Below are 22,300 nucleotides of genomic sequence, written 5' to 3'. Positions count from 1 at the left end.
GTTGCTAAAGTCACCCTATGCAGATACCACCTACTCAAATATACAAAGGAAAGTCACTCGGTGGTCATGAGTTCTGGTTTAACATCAAGGTTCATGTCTGAAGTGCCTTTTATGATTAGGAAAGTTTGAGTCATTCTCAGGCTTCCTCCATTGCATTTCTGAGTCATTTCCTTTAGTCGGGACAATCAAAGAAGTCCCCAGACATTGCCAAATGTCCCCTGGAGTTCCCTGGTTGAGAACCACTGTGCTGACTTAAGAAAGGGGTTCTTGTGACTCAGGCCTGTGCCCATCTAGTCCTCATAACAGTGCCTGTTCTTATTCCTGCACCTCTGTGCCTAGCTTCTTTTCCTCACCACACCTTCTGAGGCTACCACACCTTCATCAGATGGGATCCTCCAAACTCTTTCTACCCTCTCTGGCTCTGAAAGTGGCACCTGGGGTGAAAAAGGAAAGCAAAAGCTTCTACCCTTCCCCTCTTGCACCAAGGGGATCCCTGAATTGAATAGGAATTTACATAATTGGTAAAAATAAAACAAAGTGTGTGCAGGGCTCAGCCCTTAACTGTGACTGCTGTGAATCAAGGAAAGATCAGGGCCTTGAGCCCCTTCCTACCTTGAGAGTGTGCTGAGGGAAGGGGCATAGATGAGAGTATACCAAGGGAATCTGCCTTTTTTGCGCAATTTCCCCTTGACTCAGCGGTCCCACTTCCTCTCCACAGCCCACGATCGTCCTCACTAGTGCCCATAGTGCCTGTGTTGTCATATAAAAACAGAAACCAAATGGTTGCTGTGGAAATTTGTTAAACACACACCTAAAACATGGCCCAGACTTAGTGGTAGGGGTGAATACTAGTTCTTGATAGGATCTGCATTTTTCTTCCCCTTAATCTGCTATTTCTACCTCTTCCATTCTCCCCACATTTTCATGCTTTTCACTCCTGCCCCCAGGTGTCACTTCCCACCCACCAGCACTGTTCTCCTTTGCCACAGGAAGTTACTGCTGTTCTTTTTTCTTCTTCTTCTTTTTTTTTTTTTTAAGATAGAGATGGGGTCTCACTCCTGCTCAGGCTGGTCTGAAACTCCTGAGTTCAAGCAATCCTCCCAGAGTGCTAGGATTATAGGCGTGAGCCACCACGCCTGACCAGGAAGTTACTGATTAAGAACAGAGTTATTTAACCTTTTGAGCTTTGGTCCCTTCATCTGTAATATGGGCATAATAACAATACAAACTTTATATGGCTTTTGTTAGAATTAAATGAGATGTATGAAAAGAAACTTGTATCATGGCTGGCAAAATAGATACTCAATACATGGAATTTGTTCTTATGCTAAAATAAAATCCTGCTCTGGGGTAGCAGGGTACCAACCACTGGTGCCTTTGGAAATCTCGGCTTATGGTTCCTCCTGACAGGAGGAAAAAGCTATTGTGAGAGTGTCCCCTGTCCTGTGGAGCGATGCAAGAGCAGAACTGTGGAGGAGCAGGATTGCTTTGTCTTTGTTGTACTTAGCTGGAAAGCTGTTTTAGGGAAAGAATCTAGGCATATGATCACCTTTTTTCTGCAATTTGAAATGAAAGCCACAGGAAACAGAAGCTATAAGACACAAAGTCATCCTTGCCTGCCTAAAATGGATAAAGGAAGCAGAATGCTTTCTGGACCTTTGGCTATTGCTACCTTCCTCCAGCAGACTCTTGCCCAAGAGGCTATGTTGGTGAACCAGGCTGGGGCTTGTTCCTACTGCAGAATCTGTCTGTGATGTCTGTTGAGTTTTTTTGAAAAACAAGAACACTTGTATTTTCTAATACAAGGTATTAGAGGGCAGGTAATTCAACCCCTGGAAATAAGATTCTCTCTTCTTCAGCTTGAATGTAGTATAGAGCTATATTCCTGCAGTAGGTCTCGGCTCCACCCACTGCACTAGCCAGGGTAACAGAGCAAGACTCTGTCTCAAAAAAAACCAACAAAACAAAACAACAAAAAAACACTACATCTTGTTAGATTTGTCCCGTCTGCCAAGATCTCTTTGTATTCTGATTCTACTATCCAATATATTCATTTCCCTCCCATATTCTTGATATCTACAAATGTGATCATCTGTCATCAATGCTCTTAACTAAACCATTTGTACAAATGTTGAACAGGACAGCATTCCCATCAGAGCCTGCTGGTATGCACTACAGACTTCTGATTTGGTATTAATCCATTATTAGTTAATAGGATTCTGAGTATTGCTCACATCGCCTGCTCAGCCAATAGCAATCAGGAGCCTAGTTCAGCTGGAACCTGCAGCTGCCCCATTGTCAGACTTCACAGAAGAAAAGTCCGAGTTCTGTGTTCCAGGCCAAAAGGAGAATAATTAAAATTGAATAGTAAAACAAGTTTTCTACCCATTTCTTGGGTTTCTGTCACCTGGGTCAGTTCTTTAAGGATCTGCTTCTTTCATTTCAGAACTCACAAATTTTCTAAAAACTTTTAAATTGTCACTCCTTCTTCAATTTGGTATCACCTAGTTTGAGTCAACTACAGTGGCAGTCTACCACATCTTTCAGGCTTCATTTCTTTTCCTGTCCACCTTAGACATCATGGACAATGATTTCAAAACACTTTTACCACACCCTCAGTTACCTTTGTCTTTTGTTCTTTGGTTCCAACTACCTTACCACTCCCTACTTCTAGATCAATCTAACCTTTATGTTTATTTGCTCATTCAATAAATATTTATCAAGGGCCTAGTGATATGCTAAGAGTTGTTCAAGGTATTGAGCATAGAGATGTTTTCTCTACTTCTGGGTGTTGGCTATTGCTTTACGGGAGTGCACTGGTTAATCACCAGTTGGGGCTGGTACCAACATGTGGTTTCCAGCCTTGACTTGATAGTCCTCACAGGGAGCCAGATGCCTTGTGAATTTCCCACACTGCTATCCTTGAGCCTCTAGTCCCAGCCTCTGCCTTTTATAGACCATCTTGCAGTCTACCTCAAAAGGAAAACAAAGAAGTGCCAAACTCTCCAGCATTCCTCCTTTTGACCTCTAAACTGACCTGTGAGGGCACCCATCTGTATATATCTTCCTGCCTGGCTAAAAAAGAGTATCTCCCTACAAAGGCTTTAACTCAAGCCTTTGCCCTCCCATCTGTCTCTTCTAAAATATTGTGACCTACCAATTATCCCTCCTCTCTCATAATTTCTTTTACTCCACAAGATCATTCTATTTAACTTACAAATACGGGCCAGGCGTGGTGGCTCATGCCTGTAATCATGGCACTCTGGGAGGCCAAGGCAGGAGGATTGCTTGAGCTCAGGAGTTTGAGACCAGCCTGAGAAAGAATGAGACACAATCTCTACCAAAAATAGAAAAAACATGGCTGGGCATGGTGGTGCACTTGTAGTCCCAGCTACTCAGGACGCTAATGCAGGAGGATCACTTGGGCCCAGAAGCTTGAGATTGCAGTGAGCTATGATGATGCTACTGCTTTCTAGCCAGGGTAATAGAGCAAGACTCTGCATCAGAAAAAAAAAAAAAAAAAAACACTTGCAAATATGTTGAAATATGTTGGGTTTTTTTGTGTGTGTTTTTTTTTTTAATTTTTAAAATTTGTATTGTTTTGAGACAGAGTCTCACTCTGTTGCCTGGGCTAGAGTGCTGTGGCGTTAGCCTAGCTCACAGCAACCTCAAACTCCTGGGCTCAAGCCATCCTCCTGCCTCAGTCTCCTGAGTAGCTGGGACTATAGGCACATACCACTATGCCCAGCTGATTTTTCTATTTTTAGTAGAGATGGGGTCTCACTGTTGCTCAGACTGGTCTCAAACTCCTAAACTCAAACAATCCTCCCACTTCGTGCCCTCCGGGGGTGCTAGGATTATAGGCATGAGCCACCACGCCCGGCCCTACAAATATGTTTGACTCCCTCATTCTAAAGAATTTTTCTTCAGGTGAACCACTCTTTTGCTTTCTCTTTACTCTCAAATTTCTTGAAGAAGCAAGTAAGTTATACTTTCTATCCCAACTTCTTCAACTTTTATTGACTCTTCAACCCACTGAAATTAAGCTTTTGCCCTTATTACTTTCCAAATCTAGCCAGGTGAGGTGGCTCACTCCTGTAATCTTAGCACTCTGGGAGGCCAAGGTGGGAGGACTGCTTGAGCTCAGGAGTTCAAGACCAGCCTGAGTAAGAGCGAGACTCCATCTCTACTAAAACTAGAAAAAAATTAACCAGGTGTGGCGGCACGTACCTGTAATCCCAGCTCCTCAGTAGGCTGAGGCAGGAGGATCGAGTGAGCCCAGGAGTTTGAGATTGCTATGAGTTAGGTTGATGCCATGGCACTCTAGCCTGGCCAACAGAGCAAGACTCTGTCAAAAAAAAAAAAAAAAAAAAACACCTTTCCAAATCTATTCTCAGAACAACCTAATTGCCAAATACAATAGCCTATTTTCAGTCCTTATCTGAATTTTTTCCTCTTTTGCCTTTCTGGGAACTCCCTTCTTTCCACATTCATATATTCAATAAATATTTATTGGTCACTTTCTGTGTGCCAGGCTCAGGGCTAGGTGCTGGGAAAACAGCAGGGAACAATGTAGACCAAGCCTCTACTCTCACAGAACTTATGGGAGGTAAGGGAAGAATACAAACGTTCAACCTAGTTTCAGTACTATAACAGACTAAATACCCTGAACAATTATTCCCCTACAGAACACTTAAAAATACTAGCTTGAACATAAAAAAGCAAAAAGCATGAATCCAAAACATAAGGCTGAAATTGGTGACAGCTCTATGGGCATCTGCCAAATCCCCAGTGACAGAGTTTCAACCTTGATGATTTCTCAGGGGATAGTGGACAAAGCTATAGCTCATACAAAAAAAGCATCTAGGTCAGAATCCTCCTGAATAAAGCTAGAACTCCTACAGGCTCCACTCTCAATGACAGGGTAAACCACAAAATACCCACCTTGAGAAGAAAGACAGCAAGGAAATGTCCCAATATCCTTATCTCAGTCTTGGCTCTGAGTCAGGGGCAAAAAGACCTCCCCTGGGAATTCACAAATTAGTCCTCTCATGAGTTTATAGCCTAAATTTACACTACCTGAACAGACAGAAAAACCTCAAGCCCAGAATATATTTTAAAGTAGTCACAGGTTGGTATTAATAGTATTAATGGTATTAGTAATATCCCCAGGCATTTCAGAGAACCAACCACAAATCCTCTCTGGAGAAAGACACCTTTAAGCTAAACCTCAAAAAAAAAAAAAAAAAAAAATCCCTAGAGAGAGAGGGGAGAAAAAAATTCCTCAAGTTAAATTCCTTCAAATCTGTGTTTATAAATGAACATCCCAAAACACATGGCATCAGGAAATAAGGCACCATTAATGAGAATGAACAGAAATCATAAGTGGCAGAATTAGGCCCACAGAGACTTTGGATATTAGAATTATAATACAGCATATAAAGAGGTATGTAATCCCAGCTACTCTGGAGTCTGAATCTGGAGGATACTTTGAAGCCAGGAGTTCAGAAAAAGAAAAAAATTCTGTTTAATATTTTTAAAAGAAAAAAGAGTAATGTATGGCTAATGAATAAGAGACTATAAACATGACAAGACAAATTTTATTTTTTTATTTTATTTTTATTTTTTTAGTCTCAGTCTGTCACCCAGACTAGAGTGCAGTGGCGTCATCATAGTTCACTGCGACCTAAAACTCTTGGGCTCAAGCAACCCTCCTGCCTCAGCCTCCTGAGTAGCTGAGACTACAGGTGCATGCCACTATGCCAGGCTAATTTATCTATTTTTAGTAGAGACAAGATCTCACTCTTGCTCAGGCTGGTCTAGATTTCCTGAGCTCAAGCGATCTTCGCGCCTCAGCTTCCCAGAATGCTAGGACTATAGGCATGAGCCACCGCACCCAGCCAACAAGACAAATTTTAAAAGGAGCAATCAATTTTTAGAAATTTAAGATATATTAATTAAAATGACAAATAACCACACAATTAAAATTGTGAATATACGCCGTGAAGGAAAATAAAGAGCACCATGAAAATATGTAATAGAGTGTTATAGGCCGAATTTTGTCTCCTCTCCCCACACACAAAATTCATATACCTAAGTCCTAACCCCCAATACCTGAGAATGTGATTGTATTTGGAGATTGTATTTGTTTGTTTTGTTTTGTTTGGAGATGGCGGTCTCGCTTTGTTGCCTGGGCATGGGGGCAGTGGTGTGATCATAGCTCCCTGCAACCTCAAACGCCTGGGTTCAAGCAACCCTCCTGCCTCAGCCTCCTAAGTAGTTGGGACTTACAGGCATGCCCCACCACGCCCAGCTAATTTAGCTAATTTTTCTATTTTTTGTAGAGACAGGGGTCTAGCTATGTTGCTCAAGCTGGTCTCCCAAGGTGCTAGGATAGGCCTGGAGATAGGGTCTTTAAAGAGGTAATTAAGGTTAAACGAGGTCAAGAAGGTGCAACCTAATCTAATATGACTGGTGTCCTTATAAGAAGAAATTAGGACACAGACACCACAGAGAGAAAACCACGTGAAGACACAGGAGAAGATGGCTATCTACAAGAGACCTCGGAAGAAACCAAATTTGACACATTGATCTAGGACTTCTAGCCTCCAGAATTGTAAGGAAATAAATGTCTGTTGTTTAAGCCACTTAATCTGTGGTGTTCTGTTATGGCAGACTTAACTAATACATAGATTTATCTCTAATTCTTCTTTGATGATTTCTTTTTTCCTGTCTACCCCTTAAATATTGGTATTCCTCTGAGTTCTACATGGTCCTCCTTTCTACAGTCTTCTTAGACGAGAAAGGGCTCAAAATTAGACCTGAATTCAAATGCTAGCCATCATTTAAAAGTTGACCATAGATAAATTCCTGAATCTACATTTAATTTTTCTTTTCTGTAAAAATGGGGATAATAATATGTATCTCACAGAGTTGTTGGGGGGACCAATAATAATTATGATGTTAGTTACCTTTTATTCAGTTCTAATTATGTAAAGTTTTACTTTCATTATTCATTTAATCTTCATAATAACCCAGCAAGGTAGCTATTTTACTCATTTTATAGATGTGGAAACAGGAAGGTTAAATTATTCAGCCAGAGTCACTCAGCTAGTAAGGTACAGAAGCAGATTCAGACCCCAATCTGTCTGACATCAAAGCCTATGCTCTTAACCATGGCAAATATAGCTAAATTTTAGAGGTAAAGTAGAAAGGAATTTGTTCTTGATTTCCATTTCATCAGAAGAAGAGTGCATCAACAAGGACAGGAGCATTCTCTGTGAAATGATCAGAGTGTTTAAAGTCCCAGAGGAGCAGTCCCAAACTCTTCTCATCAAGTCTCCCCGATTGCCCCACCCTCCAGCCCCTTTCAAAGAAAATTGAGGCCATCAATTATGAGTTTCCTACCCATGCACAAACACCAGAGTGTCTGGCATTTAACAGATGCTCAGTAAACGTTCATTTTTCTCCTCATTTAAACTACAGTCTACATCTTGATAGCTCCTGAGACAATATCCGTAGCCCTGACCATTCCTGTAGCCTTAATCCTGCATTTCTCACTGCCTGTTGGATTCCTTACCTACAAGTCTCACAGGCACTTTAAACTCAGGATGTATCTAGGAAAATGTTCCCTAGCAAATCTTGTTTGGCAACTATATACCCTGAACTCATTTAAGAGCATCACTAGTTACACAGTCTCCCATTACAGAAACCTTGGAAGTTATTAATATCCTAGATTTCTTCCTTTCTCTTAAGTCACACATCCAGTCAGTTATCAAATCCTGTTGATTCTACCTTGAGAAATGTTTCTCAAATCTGGGTCCTTTCCTCCTTTCCCATTCTTGATAAATTTGTTCAAATCCTTAACAAATTTTCCCCAGATAATTGCAACAACTTTCTAGCTAGATTCCCAGGGACATGCCTACCCTACCTCTTTGCCTACTGCTCCCAAACTTGGCTTCCTAAAATACAAAATGCAGTCATGTAATCCCCCTGCTTAAAATCCTATCAATGGCACTGAGTACCCTTCACAATCTGGCACCAAACTGAAGTCTTATCTCCCACCACTCCCCTATTTTCCCATTGCATATTAACAGCTACTACTGATTTGAGTAGCAGCTTATATATACGCCAGACTCTGTGATCCCTTTATATTCTTTTTTCTTTTTTTCTCTCTGTTGCCCAGGCTGGGGCTGGAATACAGTGGCATGATCATAGCTCACTGTAACCCCAAACTCCAGGGCTCAAGCTATCTTCCCTCCTTGGCCTCTCAAAGTGCTAGGATTACAGGCGTGAGCCATCACGTTGGCCCAGGATCCCTTTATAGTCTTTGAAATTATTGAGGACCCCTAAAATGTGTTTATGTAGGTTATATCTACCAATATTTGTCATATTAGAAATTAAAACTGAGAAACTTTAAAAATATAGGATCTGATTTTGGATCCAAAAATCCAAAATGCTCCAAAATCCAAAACTAAAAAGCACCAACATGATGTTCAAAAGAAATGCTCATTGGAGCATTTCAGATTTTCATATTAGTGATGCTGTATCAATAAGTACAATGCATATATTCCAAAATCCAAAAAATTCCAAAATCTGAAACATTTCTGGTCCTAAGAATTTCAGATAAGGGATACTCACCTGTATTAATTTATTTAAAAAACAACAATAATAAGGCCGGGCGCGGTGGCTCACACCTGTAATCCCAACACTATGGGAGGCCAAGGCGGGTGGATCGTTTGAGCTCAGGAGTTCGAGACCAGCCTGAGCAAGAGCGAGACCCCATCTCTACTAAAAATAGAAAGAAATGATTTGGACAGCTAAAAATATATGTAGAAAAAATTAGCCGGGCATGGTGGCGCATGCCTGTAGTCCCAGCTACTCGGGAGGCTGAGGCAGTAGGATGGCTTAAGCCCAGGAGTTTGAGGTTGCTGTGAGCTAGGCTGACACCATGGCACTCACTCTAGCCTGGGCAACAGAGTGAGACTCTGTCTCAAAAAAACAAAAAACAAACAAACAAACAAAACAACAATAAACCATTTGCAGGTTAATATAAATGACACATTCTCAAAAAAATAGAAAAGTGGCATTGTTTTACATTTTTGTAAATCTCAATATCTGATTTAATGAAAAGGCAACTTGATTTTATGTTTATGCACTTAATCTATTTTGATATGTTTTGGCTGAAGTATTAGAAGAAAATCTGTCCTCTTACAGTTATGTAATTGGAAAAGGGAGGAGAGAGGTATTTTAATAGCCTTTTCAGATAATTTTGGATATTCTTCTTTGATACCACACCAAAGCACAAGTGATAGTTTCTTCAAGTTAATTGTATTGTGAAATTTGAAACCATATCAGTGAACTTTCTGTATTGTTACATTAAAATCCATTGGTCTATCTTATACTTTGAATGCATCTTTTATCCAAGCATGATTTTGAAACATCATGCATTGATTATCAGAAAATATTAGTTCTTTCAGTTATGCAGGTATTCTAAATGTTGAAACATTTCATTATCCAATATAAAAAAAACCACACTCATTAAAATCACAACTAATTCCATCAGAAATGTTTTTAAGTGTTGGGAAGCTGTCAAGCTCAGTGTGGCAGACACAAGTTTTCCAAAATTATAATTTTGCTTAAAATCTCAAATTTTATCATTGACAACAAATGCTGTTATTGTTTCCCTTAAGGTGACAGCCTCACTTTGTTTATCTTTGAGAAAATTCTGTCAAACACAAGTCTGAATAACCATAGATTGACTGTCAGTCATTCTTTCAAGTGAAAAGAATGTTTCAAGTCTGGCTCGGAAATGCGTGCCTATTATAGTCCAGGCTACTCAGGGGCTGAGGTGGGAGGATTGCTCGAGGCCAGGAGTTCACTGCTATAGTGCATTATGATTGTTCCTGTGAATAGCCACTGTACTCCAGCTTGGACAACATAGTGAGACCCTGTCAAAAAACCAACAATAAAAGTGTCTTGGCTATTCTTGGCCCTTTGCTCTTCTGATTAAGTTTTAAAATCAACTTATCCCCCAGGCCTGGTGGCTCACGCCTGTAATCCTAGCACTCCGGGAGGCTGAGGCAGGAGGATCGCTTGAGCTCAGGAGTTTGAGACCAGCCTGAGCAAGAGTGAGACCCCGTCTCTACTAAAAATAGAAAGAAATTAGCCAACTAAAAAAAAAAAATAGAAAAAATTGGCTGGGCTTGGTGGCACAGGCCTGTAGTCCCAGCTACTGTGGAGGATGAGGCAGGAGGATCATCGCTTGAGCCCTGGAGTTTGAGGTTGCTGTGAGCTAGGCTGACGCCATGGCACTCTAGCCCAGGCAACAGAGTGAGATTCTGCCTCAAAATAAATAAATAAATAAATAAATAAATAAATAAATAAAATCAACTTATCCAGTTCCTTGTTTGGAACTGCATTCAATCTATCAGTTTAAAGGAGAACTGACATTTTAATAATTATGAGTCTTCCTATATGTGAATATGGTTTATGTCTCTATTTATTTAGGTTTTCTTTAATGTACTTCATAAAGTTTTAAAATTTTCTCCATATAGTTTTATACATAGTGGTAGAGACTGCTGGTTAATCTTTCTTTCTTCTGTAGTAACAGAATCCCCAATCTTATATCTGGGCACAAGGACACTCAGAATAAAGACTATTATATATTTCCTAGACCATGTAACTAATTCCCAGCTAACAGGATATAAACAAAAAAGGTGTGCGATTTCTGGGAAGTGTCATTAAAGAGAACTAGATACCCTTTCCCTTCCCTTTTCTTCTCCTGCTGGTTGGAATGCAGGTAAGATGGATGAAGCTGAAGCATGGACCATGAGGGTAGAAAGCCAAGTATGAGGACGGCAGAACATATGAGCATGAGTTCCTGCTCATTATGGAATCACCATGCAAACTCTGGGACACCCATTCAGACATTTACAGAAAAGAAGAATAAATGTGTCTTTTCAACCCACGTGCTATTTTTGCATTTTTTAGTCACAGCTAAACCTAACTAATACATATATGTATTATATGTTAGATATATTGCTAGGTACCTTTAAAATTTTTCTATTTTATTACTTTTTAAAGTTATATTCTCTAACTCTTTGTTGCTGGTACAGAAGTATATTTCAATATTTATATTGCTCTTATATCAATTAGCCTTACTAAACTTTCTGATCAATTCTAATAATTTTGTAGATTCTTGGGGTTTTCTCTGTCCCCCCCCCTTTTTTTTAGTTTCCACACAAAGCATTAAAGATTCTTGGAGTTTTCTATAGATGCTCATATCATCTGTAAATGCTAGCAGTTTTGCTTCTCCCTTTTTCAATCTCTATTCCTTTCTTTTTCTGTCTTGCTCTACTCACCAGAACCTTCAATGAATATAAGTAGTGATAGAAGCATCCTTGTCGTCTCCTTATTTTCTTTTATTTATTTAATTTTTTTTTAGAGACAGGGTCTCTCTCTGTCACCCAGGCAGCAGGGCAGTGGCATGATCATAGCTCACTGCAGCCTTAACCTCCTGGGCTCAAGTGATCCTCCTACCTCAGCCTCCCAAGTAGCTGAGACTACAGGTATGCACCACCACACCCAGCTAATTTTTCTTATTTTTTGTAGAGACAAGGTCTTGCTATGTTGCCTAAGCTGGTCTCGAACTCCTGGGCTCAAGCAATCCTCCTGCCTTGGCCTCCCAAAGTGCAGGGATTACAGGCATGAGCCACCACCATGCCCAGCCTTTTTCTTTATTTTAAAGAGAAGGCATCATGAGATATTAAGTATGCCCAATTTTAAGCCCCAAAGACCAAAGAACAGTATTCCACACTGAATATGATAATTGCTACAGGATTTTGGTAGTAATCCAATTTATTAGGTTAAAGTTCTCTTCCTTGTTTGCTAAGAGTTTTTTTTTATATCATGCATGAATGTTGAATTTTATTGACATGTTGTTTTATGACTATTAATTATGTACCTAAACGACAAGGGAGCATGTCTTATTTACCTTTGTATCTCCAGGTTAATAACTGATGGCTGGGCCAGGCAGTGGCTCATGCCTATGATCCCAGGACTTTAGGACAAGAGGTGAGGATCGCTTAAGGCAAGGAATTTAAGACCAGCCTGGGAAACACAGCAAGACCCCATCTCTACAAAAAAAAATTAAAAATTAGCTGGGCATAGGGGCAGGCGCCTATGTCCCACCTACTAAGGAGGCTGAGACAGGAGGCTCACTTGATCCCAGGAGTTCAAGGTTGCAGTGAGGTATGATTGTACCACTGTACTCCAGCCTGGGTGACAGAATGAGACTCTGTCTCAAAAAAAAAAAAAATTCATGAATGAATGAATAAATGACTTGTGCTTCTCTCCAAAACCACTAGGCTACTTCACAACAAAGTTTTATCAATATTTTCAGGGTGGTAGGGGAGTTCTGGAAAACTAAGCACATTGTAATTCTCAAAAAAATTGGGGTTCTGTCAGAAAGGGAGAATGAATATTGGATAAGACAACTAGCAATGTCTGTCATACTTTCTGAGAGGCTACTGAACCCTAGTTATATGCTAATGTTACCTGTGGACACTAGGACCTGAAATTATGATCTTGTATGCAAAAATGTTCTTGTATGCAAAAATGATTGATACTGGTGATATGATCAGAGGGTAGGAAGATACTGATGCTGGAGGCACAGTATGAAAGAGTATGGTATGAAGAGACCTTAGAGTTTAAAGGCAAAAGATTAGACTCAGGTTAGGGGAGGAGAACAGGGTGCTCCAGTAATTCTGGAAATTTCTGTCAGTAAAGTGGAGAGCCTCCCAAAGCACAAATTATTAATATATATAGGGACTAAAAAATAACAACAAAAAAAAGAATGCTGCTTTACCAGATGGAGGAATAAAGGGGTTAAATAAATAACAGAGCAGCAGAGATAAAGGCAAAAAGTTTTTTAATTAAAAGGGGGGCAGGTAACATGAGATATTAAGTATGCCCAATTTTAAGCCCCAAAGACCAGAGAACACGCTTTTAGAGTCCATCTTAGTTCCTACACTGGGACCTAATTCCACCCCCCTCCCATTTTGAAAGAAATGATGTAAATGAATTCTCTGAAACAAAGCCACATTGTGGGGAGGAAATGTACTCACAGTTTGGGGAAATTTCAAAAGATTCAATACATGCCTGGGAGAAGACTGGCACAGTAAGATATCAACAACGCTTTTTAAATTTTTTTTGAGGTTCAAGACTGTGGCCAATATATTTATCCTAAGAATAAGAGCCATTCTTGGTATGAAGTGTGGAAAAATCCAGAGATTCCTCTAGCTCTGACTAATACTAAGGATCAGGAGACCGTCTAAGTGAACTAAAATTCCCTGAAGATAATACCTCCCAAGAGATCATGCTGATTCCTTGCTTCCATGCTGCACAGGCCCTATTCCCCACCAGTGAGAGCAGGGGTTCTCCAGGGCAGTCCATAGGAGTCTGGAAGGTGGTCAGCCTGTTGATTTTGTGTAATATGGATGCTTCTGTCACACTATCTGTTTTGTCATCCTCTTAGTCATCCAGCCCGACAGACTCTGCCTCCACAGTGCGTCTTAATGTTATCTTTTCCATTTCCACTACCACCACCGAACTACAGGTCACCATAATTTCTTGACTATCATATTGCAGTAACCTCATAATTTATTTCTTTGCCTCCAATCTTTTCTCCCTTAATCCATTCTAAAATCCACAATTAAAGTAATGAAACTAGATTAGAGCATACATCATGGCACTCTAGTGCTCAGTGCTGGTTCCCAACTGTCTAGAAAAGTTCAAAGCTCTTTGACTAACTTTCAAAGCCCTCAATAATACTGGCATAGGAGGAGGACGAAAAGTTGTACTCCATCTCATTTTTCTAGCCTTTATATATCTCACATTAGTAACCATTTAGATTCATCCATTCAACAGTGGAGTGTGTCTGCTACGGGTCAGGCATGGCCAGGGTAACAAAGGGAAGCAGGGTAAGTGTTCTTATCAAGTAGACAGCCAGTGAAAGAGATTAATAAAATTGAAGAGTAGTCACAGTGGAAGAAGAAAAATGAGGAGCATGTGGTACCCTAGAAGGTACACGAAGAAAGTGTTTCCAGAAGAGAATGATCAACCATGTCAAATACTGTTGAGAGGTCAAGTGAAAGGAAGGTGCAAACGGACCACTGAGTCATGGCCACATGGAAGTCATTGATAACCTTGACAAGAATGGTTTCAGTGGAGTGGTGAGAATGAAAGCTTGATTGGAGTCGGTTCAGGAGAGAAAAGGATGTGAGAAGGTAGAATATTTTTGCTATAAAGGGGAGCATCAAAGACTAGGTTCTAGCCAGGCGCAGTGGCTCACACCTGTAATCCTAGCACTCTGGGAGGCTGAGGCAGGTGGATTGCTTGAGCTCAGGAGTTTGAGACCAGCCTGAGCAAGAGCGAGACCCCATCTCTACTAAAAATAGAAAAAAAAAAATTAGCCAGGCGTGGTGGCTCAGGCCTGTAGTCCCAGCTACTCGGGAGGCTGAGGCAGTAGGATCGCTTGAGCCCAGGAGTTTGAGGTTGCTGTGAGCTAGGCTGACGCCACGGCATTCGCCCTGGACAACAGAGTGAGACTGTCTCCAAGAAAAAAAGACTAGGTTCTTTTTAAGGATGTGAGAAAGAACAAGTTTGTATTGATGGGAATAGTTCCATAGAGAGAAAGAAATTACTGATGCAAGAATGTAAAGGATAACAAAATACTTCAGTGTCCAATGGAGACAAAATCCAATGCATAAGTGTAAGTGATGAGGTTGATTTAAGGTAACAGATAGGTTTATGCATTTTAACCATAGGAAAGGCAGACAGAATGGGACTAGAAGCAGTAAATCAGTTGATTCGGTGGAGGGAAATGAAGTTTTCCTCTTCTGATTGCTTCAATTTTCTCAGTGAAATAAGTCATCAGCTAAGACTGAGGAAGGGAGAAGGAGATACTAGAGGTTTGAGAACAGAAGAGGTGTGCAATAGTCACTTTGGAGTACAGAAGAATGAATTGAGTAAGGAAATACAACTGGATTGCTCAGCACTTGAGATTTCTGGCTGTAAAGTAAAACTTCCCACGCATGGTGGCATGGCCCAGTAGTCCCAGCTACTCAGGAGGCTGAGGTGGGAGGATCCCTTGAGCGCAGGTGATCTAATCCAACTTGGACAACATAGTGAGAGCCCCCCCACCCCAAAAAATAAAATAATAAAATACAATTTATTTTAAAATGAAACTTGCATTTCCTGTTTCAGCCTCTGTAAAAGGAAGTCAATTGCTCTTGCTATTTCCTCAATCTCTCTCCCCTTCACCTCCTGATAAAATACTTTAGAAAGCACCACAGAAAAGCTACCTCCTCCATAATGCCTTCCTCTAACTCTCCTAGCCCAAAGTGAATTTCCCAACCTCTCAACTCCAATATTAAGTTGTTGATGCCTTGTATGGAGTACATATTATATTCTATCTCACATTATGGTTGATTGCCATGCAGCATTAGAAGTTCCTTAAATAGGCTGGGCATGGTGGCTCATGCCTATAATCTCAGCACTTTGGGAGGCCAGGGATGAAGGAGGATCACTGGAGCCTGGAGTTCCAGATCAGCCTGACCAACATAGAGACCATGCCTCTGCAAAAAATTAAAAATTTAGCCGGGTGTGGTGGTATGTACCTGTAATCCCAGCTACTTGGGAGGCTGAAGCAGGAGGATCACTTGAGCCCAGGAGTTTGATGACGCCACTGCACTCTAGCTGGAGCAACATAGAGACCCTGTCTCAAAAAAACAGAAGAAAGAAAAGAGAAAGAGGAGAGAGAGGGGAGGGAGGGAGGGAGGGGGAGGGGGAGAGAGGGGGAGAGAGAGAGAGAGAGAGAGAGAGAGAGAGAGAAGGAGAGAAAAGAGAAAGAAAGAGAAAAAAATGAAAAAAAAAAAGAAAAAAAATGGAAAAAAAAAAAGTTCCTTAGCGAAACCATTTCTTATAAACTACTACCACAGAATGCTGCTTCTCTCCACCCTCCCTGCCATATATTATAAATCCCCATGGTTCTAGGTCCTGCCCAAAACATAATTGTATGGTATGGGCACCATATCTCCTTATTAAACTGTGATATTTTGTTCACTTTCTCTTTGTATGTCCCTCAAATACCTTGCGCTCAAGTTTAGCTATATTATTTGTACAGATCTTTTGACAAAAAGGTTGCTTCAATTAACGTTAACTAACCTATGGCATATATTAACCGGATCCTTGTTCTCAAAGGGTTTGCAAACCCCTAGAGTCAAATGTGCTTAATTATCAATACAAAAATAAAGAGTGTCAAGACTCTCAGAAGAGTTGCTAGTGGAGTAAGATTGATATGTAAATAGTACCAAAGACTCATGGAATAGAGAAGGGGAATGGGAGAAAGCAAGTAGGGAGGCAGGAATAAAGTTTAGCTGTGGCAGAACAATTTCGCTTAGTCCACTTACATATGCACTTTACAGCAGTTCACGGAACGTCCCCATTTCCAAACCCTGTTGGACTGAGAGTAGAGAGCCGAGGAAGTGCAAAATATCAAGTCCCCAACTGTGCCCTCTTATTTATTCACATCATCTAAGACTGCTGTTCCCCATCCCCTTTCTTCAATCGGTGATTCAATGTTTGAGGCTTTGACTTGGTTAAAAAAAAAAAAAAAATCTGGCACAAAAGCAACAGCAGAGAGGGAGTCAGGCAGCGCCGAAAGCAGCCACGAGGGCCCAGGCCTCCGCGGAGGCAGAGCTCGAGCCGCGGCGCACGCAGCCGCCGTTACGTAACCTCCAGCCCGCAGCCCGCAGCGCCGGAAGGCCCCGCCCCGCCCCGCCCCGGCCGGCCGGTAGGCAAGTGCCGTGCGCAACTCTCCGGAAGCTGCCGCCCTTTTCCCCTTTTATGGGATTCCGCTGACGCCGCCGCCGCCTAGGACCGGCCCTAAAACTGTGACCAGGGAGCTGTACTCTCACTCCCTGAGCTTCCTTTAACCAAGGAGTCGTGGCCTCCCCCATTTCTCTCAGCCAGGCGTCGGCGGCAGCAGCTTGCGATGTTTGGCCTCAAAAGAAACGCGGTAATCGGACTCAACCTCTACTGTGGGGGGGCCGGACTGGGAGCCGGCAGCGGCGGCGCCACCCCCCCGGGAGGGCGGCTTTTGGCTGCCGAGAAGGAGGCCACGGCCCGGCGAGAGGTAGGGGGAGGGGAAGCCGGCACGGTGATTGGCGGAAGCCCCGGCGCAAGCCCCCCGGCCTCCCTCTCGCCAGACGCCCGGAGGGTCGCGCGGCCGGCGCCCATTGGTGCCGAGGTCCCCGACGTCACCGCGACCCCCGAAAGGCTGCTGTTTTTCGCGCCCACCCGCCGCGCGTTGCCGTCCGAGGAGATGGAAACCCCTGCCGCCGACGCCATCATGTCGCCCGAAGATGAGCTGGACGGGTACGAGCCGGAGCCTCTCGGGAAGCGGCCTGCAGTCCTGCCTTTACTGGAGTTGGTCGGGGAGGCCAGTAATGGCTCCAGCATGGACGGGTCACTACCCTCGACGCCGCCTCCAGCAGAGGAGGAGGAGGACGAGTTGTACCGGCAGTCGCTGGAGATTATCTCTCGGTACCTTCGGGAGCAGGCAACCGGCGCCAAGGAGGCAAAGCCAACGGGCAGGTCTGGGGCCGCCAGCAGGAAGGCGCTAGAGACCTTACGACGTGTCGGGGACGGGGTGCAGCGCAACCACGAGACGGCCTTCCAAGGTAAGGGGGTTGATTAGTCGCCAAGGCTGCGCTTCCTTTTTTCCGTCTCTCCCTGGACTCATCCACCGAGGATGGGTGGAAACCGAAACGCGTCAGTGTTGAAACGAGTCTCCTCCTGTTTCTGAAACCAGAATATTCTGGCCATGAGTCATTGTTTCCGCCCATCTTGAGTCTTTTGGAAATGGCAGCTCTTTTCAAAGACCGGAAAGGGTGGGATGTCAGTTTTTTAGTGGGGTCGGCCTGAGTTCTATAGAGCCCAAGCAGCGATTTCCCCCGCCGTGGGTGGGCTGGCGAATGGTGCGTTGGTTTAGACAAAGGAGGCCCTGAGGACCTGCATGCTTTTCTTCCTCAGGCATGCTTCGGAAACTGGACATCAAAAACGAAGACGATGTCAAATCTTTGTCTCGAGTGATGGTCCATGTTTTCAGTGACGGCGTAACAAACTGGGGCAGGATTGTGACTCTAATTTCTTTTGGTGCCTTTGTGGCCAAACACTTGAAGAGCATAAACCAAGAAAGCTGCATTGAACCATTAGCAGAAAGTATCACAGACGTTCTTGTAAGGACAAAACGAGACTGGCTAGTCAAACAAAGAGGCTGGGTAAGTTTGTCTTGAGATTGGAGGGGGCCTTGGAGTGGAAATGGAATGAAGGATTTTTTTTTTTTTAGAGAAGATGGGGAGATCTAAAGGTTTTTATGATGCACGACTCAGTTTTCAGGCTCTAACTCATGGACCTTGGTTGCTCTATGTTGATTTAAGTAGTGAGTCCTCAGAGACAGTGGTATTGCAGTCTTAAATTATATGAGAAGTCTTCATTTTCTGTAGAGTATCTTTGTTGCCATTCAGTTGAATGCAAACCAGTGGATTCAAACCATGAAGAAATGAGTAACCTGAGGATGATAGCTTAAATATATTCCTAAGGGGCCCCCTATCTTCACTGAATAGGTGTGGAGTGGAACCTGTGTTTTAAACTTACACCCAGGTGGTTCTCATACAGGATATACCCACATGAGAAATACTGGCCTATGCAGTTGAGATATGAGGTGGTGGGAATTTGAAAGTAAGGGTTTTCTTCTGTTACCTGAAAAATGGGAATGGAACTCTCAAAGTTCCTTTGTTTAGGTTATCCTAGTATGGAACTGAAGAGCTCAGGAAATGTTTCTTTTTGGTGGTGGGAGGGGGCGTCCAAGGGTGAATAGGTTCATCATTGTAATCATTGTGTTGGGGGAAACCTTAGATGTTTTAATTCACCTTTTCTCTTTATATAGTGTTGTTAAGACGGTGGAAACCCATACTTGAAAATGTGCTTTTCTATTTTGTTTTGTTTTCTAGGATGGGTTTGTGGAGTTCTTCCATGTAGAGGACCTAGAAGGAGGCATCAGAAATGTGCTGCTGGCTTTTGCAGGTGTTGCTGGAGTAGGAGCTGGTTTGGCATATCTAATAAGATAGCCTTGTAAGTGCAATAATGGACTTCTAACCAACAACAGCCACCAGAACCACATACATCTGTGAAATCAAATGTATTTATGAACTTGGACTTAAAGCTGCCCAGGCTGTAACCTCCAAGAGTTCTACTCTAGCAACCTAGCCAGAAAAGCAAGTGGCAAGAGGATCATAGCTAACAAGAATAAATACATGGGAAAAGTAATCCCCCTTGATTGAGAGTCACTGTCTGAAAGAAGCAAAGTTCAGTTTCAGCAACAAACAAACTTTGGGAGCCCGTGGAGGAGGACTTTTAGATTTAGTGAAGATAGTAGGGTGGAAAGACTTATTTCCTTGTTGAGAACAGGAGAGTGGCCAGTAGCCAGGCTAGTCATAGAATTTATTAAATATGCCCGCAAATCCATTAATTTCCTGTAGTGTTAAAAAGAGGAGCACTAATAATGCCAGTGGCCTGTATGAAATGGATTTAAGCTACAAGTACTAGAACTATGACTACAAGCCTCAGTACTGTACGGCAGAGTGTGAAGGGAAGCTGTTCCTCTCTATTAACTTTCCCAGGTGTAATTCTTGAAGAGTGGAATGTCTAAGTGTTCAGGACTTTTATACCTGTTCTACTTGGCTCAGTTTGAATGATTTTTAGTTTATTAGCCTAGTAATGGCCAAGAATACTTGACTTAAGCCTGAATAATTAGTTACAAATATGGAATATCCTGAATTTTTAAGACAAAAACAACTTGTAAATGTATTTGTCTGTAAAAATTGTATATATTTTTACAGAAAATCTATTTCTTGGAAAAATAAAGGGGGGGAATATCGAATTTAAATCAGCTTTTTTCATACCCTTTTGAACTTTGCAACTTCTATAGTTAGGAACCTATTTCTTACAGCTTTTCTATGCTAAACGTTGTCCTGGTCAATTCTAGAGTATATACAGAACTGATTCATGTAATTGTATGCAACCTGGCTGTAGTGGAACAAATCTGATTCATGACTTTGCAGGCTTTAATTTTCCCATCTCATTTTGGTAAGTATTCCATGGATAGGTTTTTCTTTGAAAACTTGGGATTGAGAGGTTGAAGAATGGAAATTAATCTTTTCACTTTGTTATATGTAGGTTTTCAATAATTGGGTCAAAGAGGAGTTTTAAGGTTGGGGGGGACTGATGACTTACAAATAATGGGCTCTGATTGGGCAACTACTTATTTGAATTCCTTTCATTTGACCTAATTTAACTGGTGAAACTTAAACAGAGTTCATGAGTTCATCTTTAAAGCTTTTACTAAAAGATTTTCAGCTGTTCCAAATGGGACTTATAGTGTGTGTATAAAAAGATCACATCAGGTGGATGGATGAGAGGTTTGATTCCTTGTTTGTTTAATAAACTGTAAAATAATGACTTGGAAAAGCAGGTTAGAGTCTAACCATGGTGCTATTATTAGGCTTGCTTGTTAAACACAGGTATAAGCCTAGTATGTCAATAAAACAAATACTTATTGTTTCATTTCTGTTAATGATTCCCAAATGTTGTTTCAAATTTTTGTGTTGGCATCTCTTTGGATTTCAGATTTGATGTTCTGTCAAACTTACTTTTTATTTCTTGTTCTTCCTTGAAATATTTGCTGCTTTTTCTGCTCCCTCTGCTGATACATCAATTTCTACTTTACCCTGCCATCCCTGAACTCTTACTAGCCCTTTTAGATTTTGGCACTGTGACACCTACTGGGAACTTGAGTGACCCCACCACCACCACCACCACCACCAGGAGTCCAAGAACCCTTCATCTTTCATGAATTTTATCCTGTTGGGAGGTGGTAAAAACCATGGGTGACCTGATAGTAACAGTCATTGGGGTGGAAGTCCCTTTTCCTTGGACTGGTATTTTTTCATTGTTGCTTGATCCTATCTTTGAGGAAAAAGTATCAGAAGTCCCCTTAGGAATTTTCAGAGGAGTGAACATCTTACATAGCTGTCTCTAAAATCTCTTTTGTATTTCAATATGCTCACTTAAATTTACAGAAAGAGTTAGGAAAAGCTACTGGTAAACTGAAGACAGCTTCCGTATTGCAACTAGTGTCATTTGCAAGCTTCAACCTCAGAACATGACCTTTAGTCTGTGGACTCCAGATAAAAATAGGCGTGAATAAGATGACTAAGAATGTAATGGGGAAGAATTGCCCTGCCTGCCCATCTCGGAGCCATAGGTCATCTTGTTAGAGCTATTTTTGCCTATATATTTATCATTCTTGATCATAAACCACTTATTTATGTCATGTCTATCTCTAAGGACCTAAAAGCACTTTATGTAGTTTTTGATCTTAAGATCTAGTTATGGTGGCTAAAAGGCCTGTCTCCCAAATCCAGTTGTGGAAATAAGAGCATAGATGTGAATTGGTGTGTAGGGGCCCCACTTCCCAATTCACTAAGTGTGGCTGCTGGAATATCTGTGAGGATTTTAGTTGATATTTTGGTTTGGGGCAGCAAGGGCTTAGGGACCCCCAAGTGGTTTGGGATAGCAGGTCGGGAGGTTGGTTTATAGGGAGAGGAGGCACATGGTCTAAGTGCTGACTAGCTGCATAATTCAGGCAAATCCTCCAAAGGGAAAGGGAGGGGCTGCTTGGAAAGATGGCTCTCAGTGACTTTTGTTTGTCTTATGCTTCTCTCAGGGAAAAATATGCAGTCCTCTAGTGTTGCCCATGTACATTCTTTGGTGGGGGGAACACCTTGGTTCTGGTTAAACAGCTAGTGCTTTTGACAGCTGTGCCAGGAAGGGTTAGGACCAACTGCAAATTAATGTGGGTTGTAAAATGTAGCGTGTTTCCCTAACTTCCTGTTTTTCCTGAGAAAAATAAATAAATCTTTTATTCAAATGCAAGGTGTGGTATGGGTCTTTTCTAATCAACACTTCCCTTCCCCTGCAAGCCTTTGAGGGAAGTCAGCTTAGCAAATATGTATAGATGAATTAATAAAAGCAAAAGTCCCACAAAGCTGATTTGTCTAAGTGCAAAGGAGAGTTCCTTTCTTTCATTCAGATTAGAGGTGTTGAGTTTTTAATTAAATATGTTAATATTACTTCTGTACTTTAGAATGGTTCCTGTACGTTTTAGTACCCCAAA

The 22,300-nt window shown here is 41.8% G+C and overlaps 1 protein-coding gene and 1 long non-coding RNA gene across 5 annotated transcripts in view; one reads left to right on the top strand and one right to left on the bottom strand.

Moving 5' to 3' along the window:
- LOC123633942 overlaps positions 1 to 16,811 on the bottom strand; it is a 38,330-nt gene extending 21,519 nt beyond the window's left edge. For 2 of the 3 annotated variants that reach the window (XR_006733833.1, XR_006733835.1), the window contains exons 1-2: positions 16,473 to 16,811; positions 11,364 to 11,412 (exon numbers count right to left, since the gene is read on the bottom strand). This is a non-coding gene — a long non-coding RNA (uncharacterized LOC123633942). The remainder of the gene's footprint in view (positions 1 to 11,363; positions 11,413 to 16,472) is intronic. The other variant, XR_006733834.1, reaches the window with a different exon arrangement.
- Positions 16,812 to 16,931: 120 nt separating this feature from the next.
- Positions 16,932 to 22,059, top strand: MCL1 (MCL1 apoptosis regulator, BCL2 family member). 2 transcript variants are annotated; one of them, XM_045544962.1, is made up of 3 exons: positions 16,938 to 17,744; positions 18,097 to 18,344; positions 19,077 to 22,059. In XM_045544962.1, exons 1-3 carry the CDS (start codon positions 17,057 to 17,059, stop codon positions 19,191 to 19,193), a joined length of 1,053 nt encoding a protein of 350 aa, XP_045400918.1. In that variant the 5' UTR covers positions 16,938 to 17,056; the 3' UTR covers positions 19,194 to 22,059. The 2 variants fall into 2 exon arrangements, with proteins under 2 accessions (XP_045400919.1, XP_045400918.1); XM_045544963.1 differs by lacking the exon at positions 18,097 to 18,344 and having other exon boundaries at positions 16,932 to 17,744.
- Positions 22,060 to 22,300: the final 241 nt, after the last annotated feature.

Source organism: Lemur catta, chromosome 3, assembly GCF_020740605.2.
Source record: "Lemur catta isolate mLemCat1 chromosome 3, mLemCat1.pri, whole genome shotgun sequence".
Taxonomy (NCBI): domain Eukaryota; kingdom Metazoa; phylum Chordata; class Mammalia; order Primates; family Lemuridae; genus Lemur; species Lemur catta.
The sequence above is the reverse complement of the archived record's forward strand: the minus strand, read 5'-3'. Positions and strand labels throughout refer to the sequence as shown.